General features: G+C 39.4%; 2 protein-coding genes across 2 annotated transcripts; one reads left to right on the top strand and one right to left on the bottom strand.

Moving 5' to 3' along the window:
- The first annotated feature begins 726 nt into the window (after positions 1-726).
- elof1 (ELF1 homolog, elongation factor 1) lies at positions 727-4,192 on the top strand. The gene is made up of 4 exons (XM_036589528.1): positions 727-854; positions 1,417-1,547; positions 3,496-3,566; positions 3,730-4,192. The coding sequence occupies exons 2-4, from the start codon at positions 1,432-1,434 to the stop codon at positions 3,792-3,794; spliced, it is 252 nt and encodes an 83-aa protein (XP_036445421.1). The 5' UTR covers positions 727-854; positions 1,417-1,431; the 3' UTR covers positions 3,795-4,192.
- Positions 4,193-6,318: 2,126 nt separating this feature from the next.
- On the bottom strand, positions 6,319-19,822 carry cnn1b (calponin 1, basic, smooth muscle, b). The gene is made up of 7 exons (XM_036589527.1): positions 19,508-19,822; positions 14,282-14,403; positions 13,349-13,415; positions 11,139-11,276; positions 10,163-10,279; positions 9,778-9,924; positions 6,319-9,043 (listed from the first exon to the last, which is right to left on the bottom strand). The coding sequence occupies exons 1-7, from the start codon at positions 19,568-19,570 to the stop codon at positions 8,801-8,803; spliced, it is 897 nt and encodes a 298-aa protein (XP_036445420.1). The 5' UTR covers positions 19,571-19,822; the 3' UTR covers positions 6,319-8,800.
- Positions 19,823-20,861: the final 1,039 nt, after the last annotated feature.

The following is a 20,861-nucleotide window of genomic DNA, read 5'->3' as shown; positions in this document are numbered from 1 at the left end:
TAATTGAATAGTTGATATGTAAACAAAGTCAGAGTGTTTTGATGTCAAATGGGTCTTTGTAGAGAAACTAACTCAGATTTCTTTGCAATAGTGGTGATAGGAACCTGGGATGAAATATACGTTTAGGCCAAAACCTTATCTCAGAACTATATTAAAAATATGTCAGACATCAGGCAGCATTCGTAACCACTTCATGTAGCTTTCTGTGACGTAGCTTTTAAAATGCAACTTATTCAGGTTCCATGTCTAATTGCATATTGTGTTTTTATCTTACCTATTTAATTATGCAGACATTTTGAAAATCAGTGGAATTCACTTCTTTTATGTGATATGCGTTTTACTGAAAAAAAAATATAGTTTCCCACCCAGGGGCATCACAACAGAAACCCCCATTTACAGTCGGAATATGAAGTCAGGTACAACGAACACTCCATCAAGGCCGAGTAATCATTTATCACTGTACAAATGGCCATTACTGGCAATAGTAAAGTAGCCTACTTTATAAATATGGACTACTAACCTCCATTTGATTTCTGCTTCATTTGTGTTCAAAGACACCCTAAAATAGGCCAAAGCGATAGATGGCAGCAGATTGCTAGTTAGTAACTTACAGCAATCACAAATGTATTTTTGTTCACACATGAATCACATGAACAAGTTTGTCGTCAGAGAAAAACAGGCTGCATTCTCATTGTTACTTGAAAGTTTCTCTGTAGTTCACCGCTGTTTCCGCCAGGTGGCAGTAGCGCGCCGCTCCACGGCACTCCACGTTTCCCTCGCTCGCTGTTTTCTGTTTACTCGGTGTTGTTGTTCCCCAACCGCGGTCGGCGCTATTTGGATTTCTTGCTCACACAGTAAGGCATTAAATCAGATCACATTTAACTTAACGAACTACAGCTTACGATAAAAACACGTGTAAAGCTGGTTTGACGAATTTAGCTGTCTGGCTGGCTCGCGTTAGCGCGGCCTGAGTGAGATCTGCAGCGCCTTCTGCATCGCCGTTGGGTAACGTTAGCTTTAGCGACTTAGCAAAGCGTGACCTGTTTACTTATCACGTAAGAACAAGAATGTGTAATTTAGCGAACTAATGTAAACAACGTACGAATCACACTTAAAGTAAGCGTACAAACTAGCCAGTGGCAGATCTTTTCTTAATGTATTTATCTGGCTAACAGCTGTCTGAACAGGTAACTTCTGTTCAGGGCCGTTGTAAGAGCAGCTAGCTGGTGAAGTTCTATAAACGATATTTTTCGTCTGTAACTCTGTAACTGTCGTTTAGGTAAGAGATTATAACTTATAGTACGTATTTGTTAGCTAAACAATAGATGTTGTCTGATGTATGAGTATGTAAAGTCGTTAGCTCTGTTGGCTCTTTGTGAATGTTATGTTGTATGTTTTGCGTATTTCTCTCTGCAGACTCATTTGGTAGAGATGGCTCGCAGAAAGTCGAAGCGAAAGCCTCCTCCTAAGAAGAAAATGACTGGGAACCTGGACACTCAGTTCACCTGCCCTTTCTGTAACCACGAGAAGTCCTGCGATGTTAAAATGTAAGAACAGAACTGCACCTATTTACTGAAAGCAAGCTAGCTAATTAACTCCTCTTCCTCGTTTTTAAAGAGGTCGGTCACCGTGTACAAATGTAGCTTGCTGTTGTGTAGGCCTGTAAGTGGAGGTGGACAATGCAGAAAAAATGTAACAATATGAAGACATATTTATATGCAGAGGAACTCGTGCCAAATTGAAAAAACAATCAGTACGTTGGAAAAACGTGAAATGCAATGTACACATGACATTACTTTTCCATAGTAACCTGTAGAAAAATGAAAAACAAACCCTCTAGTACAGGAGTATCCAGTCTTATCCAGAAAAGGCCGGTATGGCTGCATGTTTTCACTCCAAACAAGTTGGAGCACACCTGGCCCCACTTGTTTAAACCTGCAACCACATCGGCCCTTTGAGGATTAGGTTGTACACCTCTGATCGATTACGTTGTTTTCACATCGCTTGACTTCTTTACTGAAAAACAATGCACAAAGACTTGCATTTTAAAAATGAAATGCTGAATTCATGTTCAAATAGAATACAATTTTGCACAGCTATATTTTTTTCTACTGTGCAGGTTTGCCTCATTGATATGCGACACATAACAGTGAAAACCATAAAATGCAGTGCACACATGACATTATTTTTCCGTAGATGACATGCAGAATACATGCCAAAATGTTTTCATGTCGCTTGACTTCTTTTTTGGTCATTCAAATCAGTTTGACTCATTGAAATGCAACCAAAACCGTGAAATGCAATGTGCATATGAGACTGCATTTAAACAGTAACATGCAGAAAATAATCCAAAATGGAAAGATAGCCGTGCCTTTGTTACATTTCAAGGTCTTCTATATTATGAAATGAATTCAGCTTTTCATTTTTAAACTGTCAATCCTCATGCATTGTTTTTCACGTCACTATAGAAAAGTATTGTTGTGTGCATTGCATTTCACGTTTTTTCCCACTGTGGCGATGGCTTGTCAATCTGGCGCGAATTCCCCTCCATATTTTCTGATCCATAATACATTATCACAATGTTTAGTTTCCCTGAGATTCGATTAGTTGAAACCAGCATAAAGAACCTGTAATGCCACATTTAAAAATTGCTGTTTAAAAACTGTAAAATCCACATTTCACATACTGCACTCAGATTAAACTAATTATGCTCTCTTTGTAATGAAACCTGCAGATGGTCAGTGTTCTTAAAGTACTGACAATATCCATGATATGCTAAGGAAAGCATATTGTGTCGTAATGGCACATAATTTATCACGATATTGTTATATGGTGTCATATTGCCCACCTGCACCGCTAAGGCATTTCTGTTGGTATTTTTATGCTTCAGTAATGCTAAGTATTAATATTAACGACACAGCTCAGGAATATGAGCCCAGAAGTGCAGAAAAGAAGGATTTCTAATTCACAACAAGTTCTGGCTGGTTAGTGAGAACATGTTGCATTGGATATTTGGGATTCTCATTATTACTGGACCTTTATGTAGATGAAATTTGCCATTGATACCATATATAGCTAAACTGATTATTTCTGTGAATGAATGTAGGAGCCAAACTCATAACCTCCAGTGAAAGTAACCCAGGCAGTTCTCCATAATACAATACTTGAAATACATACCTGACATTTAGATCCACGACTGGCTAAATCTCTTACAGTTCAATACGTAACTGAAAGGTTTTGGGAAAAAAGACATTGACACTAGGTGCCATAGCTTTAAGCAACTCCATAGCTAAACACTAGGGGCTGGTTGCCTGGACAAAGGTTAATTCTGGTTTTGGATGAAATTGTAATACCAATTATGTTTCACTGTGAAGAATCCTGTCTATTCTATGCTAAGGCTTATTCTGGGTCTGATAAACCAGACATAGTTGTGCTCATTGTAGCAGTTAATGGGAATGCATGTACTGCAATGACATTGTTTTTGTTCACTTTTAGGGAGAGAAGTCGGAACACGGGAATAATATCTTGTTCTGTGTGCTTGGAGGAGTTCCAGACACCCATTACCTGTATCCTTTCTATCAACATAAAATTATTTTCTTCATTGAATAACTGCATTTAGTTCATGCTGTAATGCAGTACATGTTCTGGCATTTTTGTCATTAACAGTAACTTATAGTACATTAATAGTAAGCATGAATGAGCAAAATTTTTCCTTAACCTCTGCTCTAGATCTCTCAGAGCCAGTGGATGTGTATAGTGATTGGATAGATGCTTGTGAAGCAGCAAATCAGTAGTTCATTATATGGGGTCGGAAGTCATGGAAGACTGCGTGGTCCCAATGCCTGAGGTGCATCCTTTTGTCCTGAAATCACCTAATATCAATATCCTGGATCTCACTTAGTCACATATGGGGAAAATAGAAGTATGGGACATCATCCAGACCGTGTTGCGAAATGCGAAACCACCCAGTTTTCTTTTATTAAGTGTTACACAATGTGAATAAACAAATGTAGTGTTTCTTACATACTGAATCTAGAGTTCCATTTAACAGTTGGTAACCACAGTGTACATGTAATGTTTTCTTTTCAGAACTTGTCAACTTTTAGTTTGTCTTCATTTTGCTTATTGATTTAGATTTTATATGATTATTGATTGGGGCAATCAGTGTCAATAAATTTATCTGCATATCGTTTCTTGTTTGGAACTCTGTTTTTATGTTTTGAATTCAGTTTCACATCAAGTTTTACAAGTCCGCTTCATGTAGTGACTGTCAAATAACCCTAATGGGAAATTGTCACATGTACACTTATTGGTCGCTTTATTAGGTACGTCTACCTTGTACACTCATTGACCATTTTCTCAGGTCCCTTCACCATATAGATGCATTCTGTCTATCTACAATTACAGAATGTAGTCCATCTGTTTCTCTGCATACTTTGTTAGCCCCCTTTTACCCCTTTCATCAAAGTCAGGACCATCTCTGAGCAGGGACAGGTTGATCAGACACAACAGTGCTGGTAAGTGTGGACACACTTGTCCACACTTACCGTCCACTCTATTAGACACACCAACCTTGTTTGTCCATCTTGTAGACATAAAGTCAGAGATGATAACTCATCCGTCGTTTTATGGTTTGTGTTGATCATTATGTCTTCAGTGGTCAGTTTCTGGCTATGGGATGCTTTTGTTGGTGTATTTTTGGTTGGTGGTCTGTTCTCAGTGACCCTGACCTGTTTGAAAGCTCAAGTAACACTGCTGTATGTGTAAACCACTTATACTAAGATGCCGCTACCACGTCAGTGTCACTTTAGTGCTGAGAACGAACCACCATTTGAGTAGTGCTTGCACAGTGGGGGTCCTATTGATAAACATGGCAAAAAAGGGGACAAACAAATTTTACAGAGAAACAGATGGGCTGTAATCTGTAATTATCAAACTACAGTGTTTGCTTACACTATATGATTAAAAGTATGTGGACACCCCTCTTAATTATTCGGTTCAGGTGTTTGACACATTGCTAACAGGTGTATACAATCAAGGACATAGCCATGCAATCTTTATGGACAAACATTGGATTGTACTGATCAGTCTTTGCCACAAGTCAGTTTGTGAATTTTTTGCCCTGGTCAGCTGTCAGTACTATTATTGTGAAGTGCAAATGTTTAGAAGCAACAACAGTTCAGCCATAAAGCCGTAGACGACACAAACTCACAAAGTAGGGCCGGTGAGTACTAAAGCAGGTACTGCGGAAAAAAAGCCTGTTCTTTGTTGCATTGTTCACTACAGAGTTCCAGACTGCCACTTGGAGCAAAATCAACACAAGAACTGTGCCTCAGGATGTTCTTGATATGGGTTTCCATGGCTGAGCAGCTGCTCACAAGTCTAAGATCACTATATACATGCCAAGTGTTGGCTGGAGCGCTGTAAAACACACTGCTATTAGACAATGGAGCATTGAAAACATTTTCTGAATGAATCGCGCTTCACTATCTGGCATTCTGATGGACAAAAATGGGATTGGCGAAAGCCAGGAGAACGCTACCTACTGGAGTGTGTAGTGCCAACCAAGTTTGGTGGAGGAGGGATAATGGTCTGGCTGTTTTTCAGGCTTTGGGCCCCTTAGTCCCAGTGAAGGCTAATGTTAATGTTACAGCATACAAAGACAGTTCAGACAGTTACATGCTTCCAACTTTTTGGCATCAACACCCTTTACCTGTTCCAGCGTGACTGCCCATGTGCACAAAGCAAGGTCAATAAAGACATGGTTAACAAGTTTAGAGTGGAGGAACTCCAGTGGCCTGCAGGAGTTTTGACTTCAACCTCACTGAATACCTTTGGGATGAATCAGAACTTTGATATTTTGATTACATTTTGACTGAACGGGAACACGTTCTCACAGACACATGGTTTTGGAATGGGATGGTTATGTGTCCACATACTTTTGTAAGCCATAGTAATTGTAAACCATATGTAAATGTGATGTGTATTTCTCAAACACACCAGAACTGAAGAAAAAGTCATTGTTTTGAAAATAGTGTAGTTTAATGCTCCTTCACTTGCTCAGCCATTGATGGTAAGCCACATAAATAATCAATAATCAAATAATATCCTGTTGATGCCTTGTGTCAAGAGAAACAGTAGCTCAGCATTTAGATCCCTTTACGTAACATTCAGTCTTGTTTGGTATGAAGTCTCTCTCTTTTATTAGTTGCATGGTTCAAATGCTTGCTTACGGTTGACACAGAAAAGTGTGTGGCTGCATTTTACGAGGTGCAAGGCATAACCGCCTTCTCTCTTAATAATGCATTGGTATACACATACTTTGGCATCGTTTTATTGTCTTTAGAAAGTTACTGTGCCAGCTATGCCATAGAAAGGGAAGTATGTAATAAACCTCACATAAATCTAGTTTTACAGACAGGTTCAGATTACAACCACAACAGTTTTCTCTTGTCAGACCACAAACGGGCCACTAGATGGCTCTCTAGAACAGGCCTACGGACCTCATAATTGGTGATGCAACACTCACTTAAAACACTTGTCTGAATGGGCCCTAGTGTTCACACTCATCTACGCACTGGCTCTTGTAGAATGAAGGACATGGAGGGCCCACATGTAGGGTGGTACCACAGACAAAGTGGTCTATGCAGGCTTTGAGTGTATCGGTCATTTCAATTCAGTCATGTCATTGTTTTTGCAAGAGCAAAAGCAATCAAAGTAGCTTATGAAATGCTGAATGAAATGAATTGCTGTAGCGTTAAAATCAAGCTTTAGTTAGCCTAAACTTGGAATGCCTCACAATCAAGTCTGCCAAGACGTGTTTGGTGATCAACATTTGCTTCTTTAGTTGACTGGCTAGACTGTTTGAACAATCTTGAAAATTTCAATTCTTTTGGAAGCCTTACGTTATCACGTACTGGATTCAGCTTGCTCCAATCAGAATGACTTGCGGCCTGCTGATTCTGTAAACAATAATTGACAAAGCGCTGAAATTAACATGAAATTAAAGCTTTATGAATGAGATTTTTTGCATTTTTGTCAATATCGTTTGGGAAAGTGTTTTTGAATATGTGATAGATTCATTGTTGACATTTTGGTATTACGACCCTTTTTTAATCTTACCGAAGTTTCACTTTTTTGTGTCTGGCGGTAAATGATATGTGATTCCAGCTGAGCAATTCAAATGATTTGTTATGAGCATCACTGCTGAAAAGTCTTTTTGAGTGACATTATAGAAGCAAACTTCGGACACCAAACGTCTTGGCTGATCACATATGTTTGGGGAAAGGTTAAAACAGCCTTGAACCTAGATCTCACTGTTCTGAGTGCATGTGGTTATATTTGAACATCTAATCATTGCAATCTTTTGCCTCATGCATTTTTAGACTGGGATGCTCTATTCTATTTGAGCCAGAAAACAGCATGTGAGGATGCTGGATCGGATTTCGTAAGTGAGGCACATGTACTCAGCAGTTACACACCTTGCTGAAGACTGATCTGCACCTGAACGATGCATTCTAGGATGATGCATTTGCCTTCGTCCACTTCACCAAGAATTCTTCTGCTCTACAATCACCGCTTGTCTCCAATGAGCTCTCACGTTCATTCTAATCTCATTCTCTGTAAACTACATCAGGTGCTTCTTACTATACAAGTTCTAACCATATCAGGCACCTCTGGCTATTCAAACAGACTTGACTCCTTAAAATATATCTGCAACTGCTATTAACTATAACCCATAACTTGGATATAGCTACCATATACGTTGATAATAAGCTCACATAAGCCACTTAAAATTTTCTTACCTTGCATGGTTAAGGCATTTTGCATATTACTAAGAACGAGGCAAAGAGTGTGATTGGAACGTGAATATGAAATTTTACGCACTTCCAAAAGCCATGCAATACTGCAGTAGTGTACATTCCTCTGGTCATGTTCTGTACCTATGGAGTTCAGCTTGATTTAAAGCCTCACGGCTGGATGATCTGATATGTGTTTAAGAGCCGTCTTCGGATGCTCTTTATGGAGTGAAAGAGTAGGAACGAGCATGAAGGAGAACAGAGTAGTCTGACCAAATCAAAACGGCATGTCGAACTGGAATAACTTAATGTGTTTGCAGTGTCCTCACAGGCAGTGAGGCGTCTATCAAAGAAGGCAGATGCGGTTGTTAGTTAGATGTTAGTGAGTGTTCACTGCTTCTGAAGTCATGTTGATGTGGTTGGTTAGTAGCACAGCATCCTTGTGGGACACTCTTTTTTTTTAAATATATCTATTTTTACTTTTCTTTTTGACCAAACTTCACAGCCCAAGCTTTGTGATCATTTGCAGCATTAGTGGTTTTTGGGGCTATTTCCTCTTAAATTAAACTAAACAAAGCTATAAAGCATCATAAATATAGAAGCATAAGAAATAATAAGAATTTTTTTTCACTGTAATATCTGGTAGGAAGCACAGTTTTCTTTCCTCTGCTGTAAACGGAATGTCATGCACATGAGGTGATAAGATGCTGCTACACTCGAAAAATAAAATAAAAAAGGTACTATTCTGAGTGAGAAGCAGGAATAGCCAGTGGCAGAAAAAATGTAACATTAAAAAATAAACAGCAAAAATTCTTCGTAGATTTCTCAAAAGTCAGCAGACCTACTTTTCAGCTTTGGTTGATGGCTGTGACACCTGTTAACAGTTCTGGTTGCGGGTTGACGTTTAGAATACAAGAAAACAGTGGGTGAATTTAAAAAAGAAAAGGGTGAATGTAAAAAAAAAAAATAAAAGCAGTGTGCGGGGTAGCTGTCCATGCGGCTTAGTCAGAATACTGGTATCCGTCAATCTCCCGCACGTCCTGGCCGTTGTCCATGTAGTCTTCAGGGTAGGTGCAGTACTTTCTGTCATAGACTTGGCGCGGGAGGCCATAGACGGTCATGCCAGACTGAGAAGCCACCTTGTTGGTGCCCATCTGGAGTGAAACAATGGATGTATCACAGCTCTCCATGTCCAGCTTCTTATCGAAGATTTGGCGCTTGGTGCCCGGCGCTGTCATCCCAGACTGAAGAGCGAGGAGAACAGTTATTGAACAAGATGTAAATTTTCCCAGATTACTCTAAATATTTTCATATGATTTATGGATGTTGATCTTAATATTCAGACTCACACTGCAAATCTTACTGAACCAGATCTTTATTATCTAAACAACATTTTCAAAATTAGAAGCTTCTTGACCCAATCTGATGCCAAAAAGCTGATTTATGCATTCATCTCCGGCAGTTAAGCTATTTTAACACTCTTTTTTCTGAACACCCTTAAAAGACAATATTAATGCTTTAACTTATTCATAATGCCTACTGGAACAAGGAAACCGTCCATAATGCTCCTATCCTTACTTCATGCCTTTTGTCTCCCAGCCAAAGTCGAATTGATTTTAAGGTACTTGTATACGTTTACAAGGCTTTTAGTGGTTTTGATTCTGAATATATGTCAAACACTGTATAAATCAAACAAAACTCTCAGGTCACCAGGCACTGGCCTTCTAGTCATATTCACAGTGAACAGCTGAAAGTGCTTTAAGCCATTATGGTCTTGCTATGGGGGAACACTGCCTAATGACTTAAGCTCAGACCTCATGTTAGCTAATTTTATACTTGTTTTATAGTATTTTACTATTTTAGTTTATTATCATTTTTTTTAAATTTACAGTTCTGTTGTTCTATATATACATACAGATACATATGTCACCATTTACCACATGTGAACTGAACACAACAGGAAAGACAGTATAAGCACCTGATTGGCTCCTTTGTTGGTTCCCATCTGCAGGCTAATTGTTGACTGGTCCAGGGGATTCTCCATGCCAACTTTGGGGTCATAAAGGTGACGCCGTGTGCCATATGATGTCATACCCTTCTGGCTGGCAAACTTATTAGTTCCCATCTAAGTGCCAAAACGAGAAAAGGAAAATCCTTCATGAATGACAGGGTAAAGCCTCGCATGTACAGCAAGCTTATAAACAGACTAAAAAACATTTTCCTAAAAAACCCAAAACATTGTAACATTTTTATTCTATTCTCTTCAGCTACTAAATATTACTTTTTTTTTGCAAAACTTGCTTTAAAAATTGTACACAGCAAAGATACACACACACACGGGACAGACCCACACATGGACTGACCTGCAGGCCGATAACATTGCGTCCCTCCTTCAGTTTCTCAGGGGCAAACCTGCGCTGCTGTTTCTCTGCATACTTCACCCCAACATCGTACTTAGAACGGAAGCCTTTGGATTTAGCCTGAACATAGTATAGGGATATGGGTTAGTGTACATTATATGGGAGACCAATGCAACAAGAGGATTTATCACAAAAGCTAATGCTGATTGCCTTCAGAACAGCTTCAGAACTAGATAAATTCTTGTTGAAGAATAGAATCACTGTGATACTAATGGACTTGAGGTTCTTAAAAGAAAACCCCCATCTGCCTAACTACTATTAATGGCAAATAAATGTGCTGGTCATTACATCAGCTTGCGTCAGTTTCCAAACAGCAACTCTGCCATAACTGTAAGCTTTATTAACCATGCATATGATGCATTTTGTCTTCTGTCTTCCACTGCAGTATTCCATTATTATTAGCATAAAAATGAATAAGAAACATATGAACCTAACTGAGTTTTTGAATTTATTCACATCAAAATGACAAAATGTCTTTTCATTTGGAGTTTTCATTATTTTATCTCATTTATGTGAAAGTTGTCAATGACTCACATAGAAAAAGCACTTTACAAAAAAAATATTATTACCCTCCAAAACTGCCAAAAAGGACTTCAGCTCAGTCACTTCTAGAAACTCTGGATTTGTTTTGGTCTGGTATAAGCTGATGGTCAGGAGGAATTTGTTACACACTGGAGTTCTCCACAGCCCCCCTATGGGACCAATGCCTTTCATTCTTTACTTTATTCCCACAGCCAGGCCTGCACATCGAGTGAGTGGATTTTCTGATTCGGCTCATCTGGTTTTTGAGACTCCAATACAACTGTTTCTGATTAGCAGAGTGTGGAAGCCCGTATGTTTGACAGCTCTCAGGAAATACATGTGCATGCAGATGCACCCTGCATGGAGGCGTACTTAGCTAGGCATGCATTTCACTTACCATCCCAGCCAGAGCAATCAGAGTGCTCTGAACCTGAGTGTGGTTGACATTCTCAAACAGGTCATTGGCCTCGAAGATGTCATGTGGCTTCAGGCCGTACTCCTGGATTGCTCGGACAAAATTGCCAATGTTTTCCAGCTGCGAAAAGAGGAGCAAACTGCGTTGTGGTTGATGATTTGGGTAACAGAAATACAGCCATCTATAAACATGGGTGTATTGCATTCAATTACAGGATGAGATCTGTGCCACAACACATTCTATTCAAATCTGGAAGTAATGACCAGTGTCCCTTACACTTAATGGACAAACGAACCAAACAACATATGTTATAGTCGGGGCTGAAAACAGAACTACTGCACACTACTGGTCGAACGTTTGACATTTTTTTCATAATTGATAATATTTACATCACTGTTGTTTTTCAACCATTAAAACAGCCACCCTTTGCTATTGAACACAAATTCAGTCCAGGCTTTCATGGGAAACAAGTCTTCCCAGATGTTTCCCAGACTTTACATGATCATTTCACTGGAATTTATGAGATTTCCAAAAAAAAGTGTTCAGAAATTAAAATCTTCAGTACAACTCACCTACGATCATCTGCTAATATAAAAACCACATAGGCAGGTTTAGAGAAGTTCATTTAACTTTAACATTGGTATCATAAGAGCAGGTGTACTTTGTACGCTTTGACCAGAACTGTACATGTACCCCATATGGGCATATGGTCAAAGAGCAAACACGAAAACCTCCAGTGTTATCTGGTGTTCCAGTAGCCACATACCATCTTCATGTGAAACAGAATAGATCTGATCGCCCTTGCTCAAATGACAGCTCAGCTGTAGCGGAGAAGTGATGTATTAAACATATAGAAATGTTTCTTCCTTTCTAGGGTGGGTGGAGGAGAGAGCGGTGTGGACACACGATGAGATCAGTACAGTTCAGTGGTGGAGCACTATGGAATGTAAATAGCAACCTTCACATCGCTCACGGCTAACTAAACGAACTGCTACTGAACTGGCAGGTTGTGTATTGGACTGCACTGACTTGGAGATGAATTGAAGGCAGGACAAGTATTTTGCTAAGTTTCTGTCAAATAAAAGCAGTAGCAGGTTTTAGAGTTCACGGTAATACCGACCAGTATGCCAGCTTAGCTTTAAAGCTCCAATCAGCTTGTCTTTTAGAGCTAAATTACATGCAAACTCACAAATTAATCTAGAACTTAGAGTCTAGAGAGAAAAACTCTGACATAAAAGCACTGTTTCTATAACCAGTCCATTAAAGTTCCAAAAGACCTGCTGTGCTTGAAGTAACTACTAAAACACTTTTTTTTTATTATATATTACATATTATTACCTATCACATCTCTCAAATAAGTAATGTTTCAAACATTATTTAACCCTGAAGGACATCTGTCATTTTCTGTCTGTCAGTCTGACACAACATTTTGCATTCAGGAAAAAGTTTGAAGGAAATAGGATTAGTCTCTTTTAAGAAAATACACAGTCGAAACAGCTTATAAAATAGAAATTGTAAGAAATTAATAATTCATAAGTTTGATAGAAATATATGAATACTACAGAAGAATCCCTATTTTGCAAAAATACCTGACAACTGACTGAAATATACAATTTCAAAGATGAAATATTGTACAATCTGACATAAAACGTTCTCCAATAAATTAACCTGTTAATGAAATTTATAAACCTGAAACTAGTTGATTTAAAGTGAAATATTATTTTTAGTTTTGTATTTACACTCAAGTAATATTCTGTCTCAGTTGACATTCTGTAAGCACTCATTTATTGAGTTCACTTAATGTTGATGGCTGAACAGTCTTGACTTAATTTATAAGGCTGCCGTCAGCCTACAGTAGTAAATGCTGTGCTTACCTAATTTCATTGTGTAGCTGTGTTTTTATTAGTTCAGTATGGTTTCAGTGGGGGGGAACATCCTCAGATGCAGGTTTGACCCAGATATGCATGTGTTACAGCACTTTACGCTGCTTAAATCATGCAAGTTGGCTTACTGCTGGGTTTTATACTGCATTACGGACAGGGGGAGACGAACAGCTGCACTAGAGCAGGGGCGTTCCAGAGTGCCTGGTGGCCGGGGAGGGCCGCAGTGTGACGCAGGCTTCTAGAGCATTCTGAGATTTTTAGGAAAGCATCTGCTGGGATGTACGCTGTTTTCAGAATAGTACTGTTCACCTGATGCCAATTCTGAGTGGAGTTGTTGATCTTTTTCACAGATCCGGGCTGGAGAGCGTTGATAAGTCTGGACAAACAAGAATGAAGAACAAAGAATGATGTCATTTCCAGGACTAAAAAAGCTTGTGCACAACACATGGCTATATGATCAGCACAAAGACAATGCTTTTTAAAGGTTTAAAAGCTCTGAATTCAATGCTATAAAATTAATTTTGCTGCAGATGCATATCATTACTATCCAAAGAAAAACAAGTATCTCCAAAATAGCACCCTTACAGGAGAGGGCAAAAATGTTCTTAACCTTTAATGCAAGTTAATGTAAAGAGATTTTATTCCATGTGATACTGGAGCATTTCTATTGGTCCATTCATCATGAAATGTACAGAAAATGTAAAGGAAAGCCACCATGTTCAAATGATGAAGAAAAATAAATATCTACAAACATGAAGATACACGTTTTTCTTTGGACAGTACATAAAATGATACTGACATACGTTTTAGGACTTTTCAGATGTTTCCAACACAATGAACATGATCACAGAGAAAGCTGTATAACATCAAGAATGAAATCATAATAAAATTAATATTCAGTATGGCTTGTATTTGAAAAGCAGTGATCAAATTTTGAGGATATAACTTGACAAGAACTTACTATAAACAGATAATTACGATATATAAATCATTTAGTAACATCTTGCTGCTACAAAAAATAAGTATTGTATAAAACATTTAAAACTGGTGTCTACTTTAAAATAACTATACTAATATGACACGATTCCAAACTTGTGTATGTGCTTGTTGAGAAGCTGTTTTTGGCAAATTCTGCCAAATTCTTATCAGAACTGTAACATTCAGCCATAAAACAAAATGTCATTGTTATCTCTGTGAAGAACTGGGTTAATTCCGTGCTGAACATCTGAAGCTGTTACTCACTCGCAGAGAATGACTCCGTCTTTAAGGCCCTCCATGAAGTTGTCTGGAACCTTGCGGCCCGTCACCTCCTGAATCCAAAGCCTGAGCTCCTCCTCCTTCTGAGGGTCGTACTTCTGGGCCAGCTGGAGGTTAGATGTTAAACAGAGGTCACCTGAAAGCCATTAACACACCTACATCATATTTGTTACTCTTTCTCTACAAGGGAGTGTGCGTGATCCATGGGGCATGGGCTCAAATCAAAATGTGCTCCTGTTAATAGAGTTATTATCTCAGGATAAGATGAATTATATTGGGACAATGCAGTTAAATTTACCCTTTTAGACAGGAAGGGCCTGTATCTGGCTCACACGTTAACTCTTCACTCCTATAAATACTTACATATTAGTGTCATAGTAATTAATGAATAATTAACAATAGTCACGGAACAGTAAAGCCCACATTTTAAAGAGTTAAAAACAACTAGTGTATCATTATGATGACAGAGATTTATACCTTATTTACAAACTTATTGCAAACATCTTTCACTTACAGTAAAGGGCACCAAAAGCTGAAAATGTTATATGGTAATCTCAAAGACGGCCATCATCACGCTCAAAACCACCAGAGCATTTAAGAGACATAAAGATGGTGAAAGACAATAGGTTTTATGGAACAAAGAAGCAAACTAACAACAACTTACTCAGGACAAACCCTAGACCTAACCTTAACCATCACCCAGAGCTTTCGTCCAATATTTCATTAAAGGAAAAAATTCTAAATGCTATTTGTCTAGAAATGTAAACTATGCATCCAGTTGCACAACAGCATTTACCATAGTTTATAAACCAAAATATGATCAAAGCTCTACTGCTACTTTTTTACTAGCCCCATAAATGACATTCCTTTCCTTCTCTTTTTTTGAAACAGCAGACTTCTCAAAATAATGCCTATGAGACGGGCTGGGCGGCTGGGGTAATGAGGAATAGCAGGAGTAATATGAAAAAGGCCTGGGGACATTCCTGCATACAGAACTGTAATATTCACTTTACTTGTATTTTTTTGTGTCGACTCGCAACAGCTGAAAGTTGAGGTGTGTTGAAGGGGAACTGATCTAGTCTTTCTCTTTCTTCCTTTCTGAAATGTTTGTGCTGCCTGAGTCTGACAACACAAGTGAGAGAGAGGGGGAGAGAGAGAGAGAGAGAGAGAGAGAGAGAGAGAGAGAGAGAGAGAGAGAGAGAGAGAGGCAGAATGAAAGAGTGCCAACAATAACACTGATTTCAAAGCAGCAGGGGTTTGCTTGGCTTCCACTCCAGCACACCAAACTTGGGAGAAACAGCTCTCTGCCTTACTCTCTTGTTCTCTCTCTCACTGTCTCTCTCTCTCTTTCTCTCTGTCTCTTTCTCATGTATACACACTCATTTCTCCATGTCACCCCCCAACAACTGTCCATCCATCATCTTACAGGTTTCCACTCATCTTTCTCTTTATCCTCCATCTCTATTCCCTTCTCTTTCTTTTTCTCTCTCTCTCTCTCTCTCTCTCTCACTCTCTCGCTCTCTCTCCCTCCATCTCTCTCCAAGGCCTGTCCTTTTAAAGCGAAGCGGCTGCACATGCTAACCACGTCCGATTAAAGGATGCCAAGACGGACAGCCGTCGTCTCCTGCCAAGGAATTTTGCTCGGGCCTCCATTTGTTGGGCTTTTTTTCCTTCTCACTCTGGACATGAGGAATGCAATCAACACTGCCCATTTTCTCTCCTTTCTTTCTGTCTTTTTCTCTCTCTCTTGCTAAATAGTGTCTGGGCCCATACGGGTTATCTGAAGCAGGGATACAGTAACTAACTGCTGGAGTAATGTGCTTGGCCCCCTTTATGATTGCGCTACAAATACCTGTGAACTATTCATTAGCTTAGCGTATCTACTCTTGCCCTTTGCAGTAGAGGATTATGAAGTGAGTAGGAAGAGCATATAATCAGTGTTGACAAAGACGGCAGTGTGGCGGCCCGTGTCGAAACTGCCAGATGATCTCTGAGTTTGGAAAGAATGAAAACACACAGTCTTGCTTCTGCAGTCTGCTGAAAACTGGATTTCCGATTTAACTATAAGGTGACGAGCACTCGTTTGAGTTTGGACTGAAGGTTTTCCCCAGTGGTATTTTATCTCTCCTCTCTACGGCTAGGATGTCCGTTGGTGCTCCACCTCAAAACCCAAACTGTTTACAATAAGCCACTTTCCCCAGGCTGCAGACACACAGAGAGCTCTCCTCTTCCTTATATGGGGACCAGTAAGCCACAAGGCTGTCACTCAAATGGGCACAGTGACCCAAATCACTAATATACACTGCATTCATGGTGGTGCTCACTGTCCTGGTTTAGAACACACTACCGTTCATTTGGATTTACTTGTCATATTAATAATTGTTGTTATTTTATTCAATAATAACTTATACAGTGTAGACTAAAATATTATAAACTATTACACAGTGTAGACAGAAATATTCTAAACTAGAAGTTTTATGGAGCTTTTTGGGAAGAGCAAGAAGTTATTAAATGATAAATAATATTCTTTATTCATCTATTTACTGTAAGTTCTTGTCAAGTTATCTGTCTTTATATTTGATCACCACTTTACAAATATTAGGCATTCTGGAAGTTAATTTCATTACAATGTCATTATTATTAGAGAATCAACTACAGCTCTAAAACACATCTAAACTCATTTCTTCTTTTTTTTTTTACAGCTCCCTACAACACATATGAAACCTATGATGTACAGCAGTGGTCACCAACTTTCCTCCAGGAGAGGCTACCCCTGCTTCCTCACCTAACACAAATGCATCCTATTGAAATGTTTGTCTAGAAGTCTTTTAGCTGGAGCAGGTGTGGCAAACTGTGGTTGGAGCTAGACTCCACAGGAAGGTAGATATCCTGGACTGGGCTTGGTGACCACTCATGTAAAGTAATAGCATCATATTAGAATCATTTTCTTCAAGTATGTACAACAAAGTTGGTTATATTTATCTGAAAATAATTCCAAAGTGTATGCTGGGAAATAATGAAATGAGTGACTATAATATGGTTGCTAAACTGGGAAAGACTTAAGCTGACAAGTTGATAGGCTGGTTCAATGGGGAAAAGGCTAATTATTTTGACTGGCACTAAATCAAAGCGTATTATGAAAAACAGTAAAAACAGACAGAGTCACGTAGACTTACGAGACACAAGATCTCTTGTGCTCTGACTAAACAAACTACATTTGGAATATGTTTAAACAAAACCATGCACATTTAAGATCACTTACACACCACAAATACATGCATGTGTTGCCAGAGCTGTGGGTCAAATGTCAAAATATATTCATCACAGCAAATGTGGGTGAAGTGGCCTCTGCTGCTGGCCCTTCATTTTCAAGACGGCAGGCTAAATATTCGTTCTCTTCCAGGCTACAGCTGAAGTTGACAGGTTGCTGCCTTCTGATAGCCTGCTAGCTGTGTCAGGTAGGTGGAAGCGAAGTGTTAATCAGTAGCCTGTTCTCATTTTCCATCCTACATGACAGTTGGAAGCAAGATCTCAGCATGACGTGGCCTAAGACAATTACACGAGTTACACTTAAAGCACAAGGCATAAAAACAACAGCTTTGTTTACTGGGTTTAAGTCTCTGTCACACACAGTCTTCCTCTTGTTCTGTCTGTTTCAGTGTGATTCAGTAAGCTTTAGTGGCATGAACATATTTAGTTACTGTGCTGCCTAAGCAGCTTTGATATAGTAACATTTTGTATATAGCGTTTTATAGTATAATAGCATTTTGAGAATTTCAGATTTTTGAACATTTCTGCATGATTAAATTGTTAAGATGTAGTAAAAGTTGTTCAGAGTGCTTGAATGTGGACACAGAATGCGTTATTTTAGAGAATTGTTCACGGGTGATAGGAACCAGGCACCTTAAGAGTTTTAAAACCCCTGAAAGAAACGTCACAGAAATCTTTTGCAATAGTTTTGTAAATGAAAACATATTTTTTTATTCATTCATGGTGGCGAGGTACATGCAGGGTGTTGTGAGGCAAAATAGTCCCCAAAGAAAGCTTTGGATTTTAACCATTATCAACATTACATATGAAAACTCATAGTAAATAAAATGGCTATATTCATTGTTCACGTTGTGACTCCTGGTTTCTGTCACCACCACTGTAAGGAAATATGAGTTTCTCTACAAATGAACCATTTCACATCAAACAGCTCCGACTGACGTTGTTTACATCTCAACCACTGAATTATGCAGGAAAAATAAAGTACTTTTAGGACTCAATCATTTACCAAAAGCTCACTCTCTTTCACGCCCCCACAGACACTTACACAGCTTACACACATGAACACACATTCTGACTCTCTCTCTCTCTCTCTCTCTCTCTCACACACACACACACAGACAAACACACACCACTTTATATTCTTTCCACGTAGGCTTGTGTGTAGATATGAGTGTGTTCCTATTTCTCCTCAGTGTCCGTTCACTGTGCCACCGCCTCCTCCTCATATAAAGGGGAACTCCACTAATCTTTAAAAAATTCTACTTAATTAAATGGCTGGGATATATGTAATTCAGAGTGGTTTGGTGTGAAATGCCCTGTTCTAGAGACTTGCCAAGGCAAAATTGTTTATAGTGGTGGTGATGGGAACCAGACGTCTGAGGTGTTTAATCTCCCTCCAAAGAAAGTTATACATGAAGTGGGTAGATATATGCTGCTTGATGTCTGACACTGTTTTATTGTGGTTTTGTGATAAAGTTTTGATTTAAATGTATTTTAATCCATTTATTTGAATCATTGTGGAGGGATATATGATGGGTGTTCTAAGGCAAAATAGTCAGATTTTGTTCAGATTTATGACTATTTTACCATCACCAATATTACATATTAAACTCAGTGGACAGGTGTAGGCTCACTGGTGGTTTTGGATAGTAAATAAAGTGGCTGTATGTGTGTTGAAGACATGGCGACTCTGGTTCCCATCACCACCACTGTTAAGAAATCTGAGTGGGTAAATTTCTCTACAAATGAACCACTTCACACCAAACCTCTCTGAATTACTTTGTTGACATCTCAACCACTGAATTCGAAAAATTGGCGAAGTTCCCATTTAAAGCTCGGCGCGCGCTCACGTGCTGCTGCCTGCGCTCGCGCCCATCCCTCACATCCCTCAAAAACAACGGCTCTGACAGACAAACTGAAAGAGAAGGCGGCCTGCCCTACCTTACTCTTCACTTCGGCGGAAAGTCCGAAAGCCGGGCCGCTCCTGAAGTGCTGCTGCGCCATGCTGACGGTGACGGTTCTCAGAGTCGAGCTGAACCAGCCTGAGGGAGCGCGGAGCCTGCGGAGCTGAGCGCGAGCGGGAAGGAGGTGTCAAAAGTGGGAAAACGGCTGAAGGCGTGAAGTAAAGTTAACCTGCCCCAACGGCTGTACACGCTGAACGGCGCTGATGCTGAGGTACCTCTGTCCTCCTTTTCCTCTCCTCCTCTCCGCTATATGTGCATTAGAAAGCGCTTCGCACCACATCAACACTTTTTCAATCTTTTTTAAACTCTTCCCAGCTGCGCGTGGCCGTAGCGCGCGCCGATTGGCCGCAGCTACCGTGACGTCGCGCTCTGGGTGATGTCAGCAGCATGGCATTAGAACGGCCGCTGTCACTTTTTCCACCTTGAACTCGCTTTACCGATGGCCCTTATATGTCCCATTCAAATAAGCCGAGCTCTCTTAAGCTCTGTTTACGCAGACCGGGTCAGGCGAGGGGGTCGCTGGACTGCAGGGAAAAAGAGAAAAGAAAAAGGAGAGATTCTGGAAGCGTGAAAATACAACATCTGGCGCTGAAAGGGATGGAACAGCACAGCGTGGACTGCTGTAGTACTGAGTCGATTATTAGCTTGAGATTAGTGTGTCAGCTTGGAGTGAACAAGCTGTGAACACGAGAAACATATTGTACATGTATAATACTGAGTAATAATAATAATAATAATACATTGTGTTTACAGAGCGCCTTTCATACTCGTGGCAGCTCAAAGAGCTTTACAGACAGGTAATAAAGCTTAACAGTAACAGAAGAAACTATGAATGTTAATTTAAAATCATGTTAGGCAATAACACAGATCAAATTAAAAAGAAATACCAAAGAGAGAGAAAGTGTGCTTTAATCAGCTGGAAATGGAAAAATTAACATATTACTGGAGTATATTTATTATTATTAAGGCACATTTTCAGCCAGTCCTTATTTTTGCTGTATTGAAAAATGTATTGAACGAGACGCCGCTGTATGGTATTAAATCGAATTCTGAATTTTGTGATTTGTGACACCCCTAGCCCCTGACGACTATGAACACTTTGGCAGACACACATGTGATTGAATTTAGCTGTGTAAAGCCTTCCAAGATATGGATGAAGAAGGCTTGAGTGTGCTCAAAGCAGGCTAAAGTGAACTGATGATAAGTGAACATGATCAGTGTGTAAATAAGCCACCAGGCGACTTTACTGTGCTATACAGCAGTGGAAACTCAGTCCACATCCAAGCAGAACATCCTACAGTGTGAAATATTCTTTTAATAGAAACTGCGTT

Source organism: Colossoma macropomum, unplaced genomic scaffold (assembly GCF_904425465.1).
Source record: "Colossoma macropomum unplaced genomic scaffold, Colossoma_macropomum, whole genome shotgun sequence".
NCBI classification, from domain to species: Eukaryota; Metazoa; Chordata; class Actinopteri; order Characiformes; family Serrasalmidae; genus Colossoma; species Colossoma macropomum.
The sequence above is the reverse complement of the archived record's forward strand: the minus strand, read 5'-3'. Positions and strand labels throughout refer to the sequence as shown.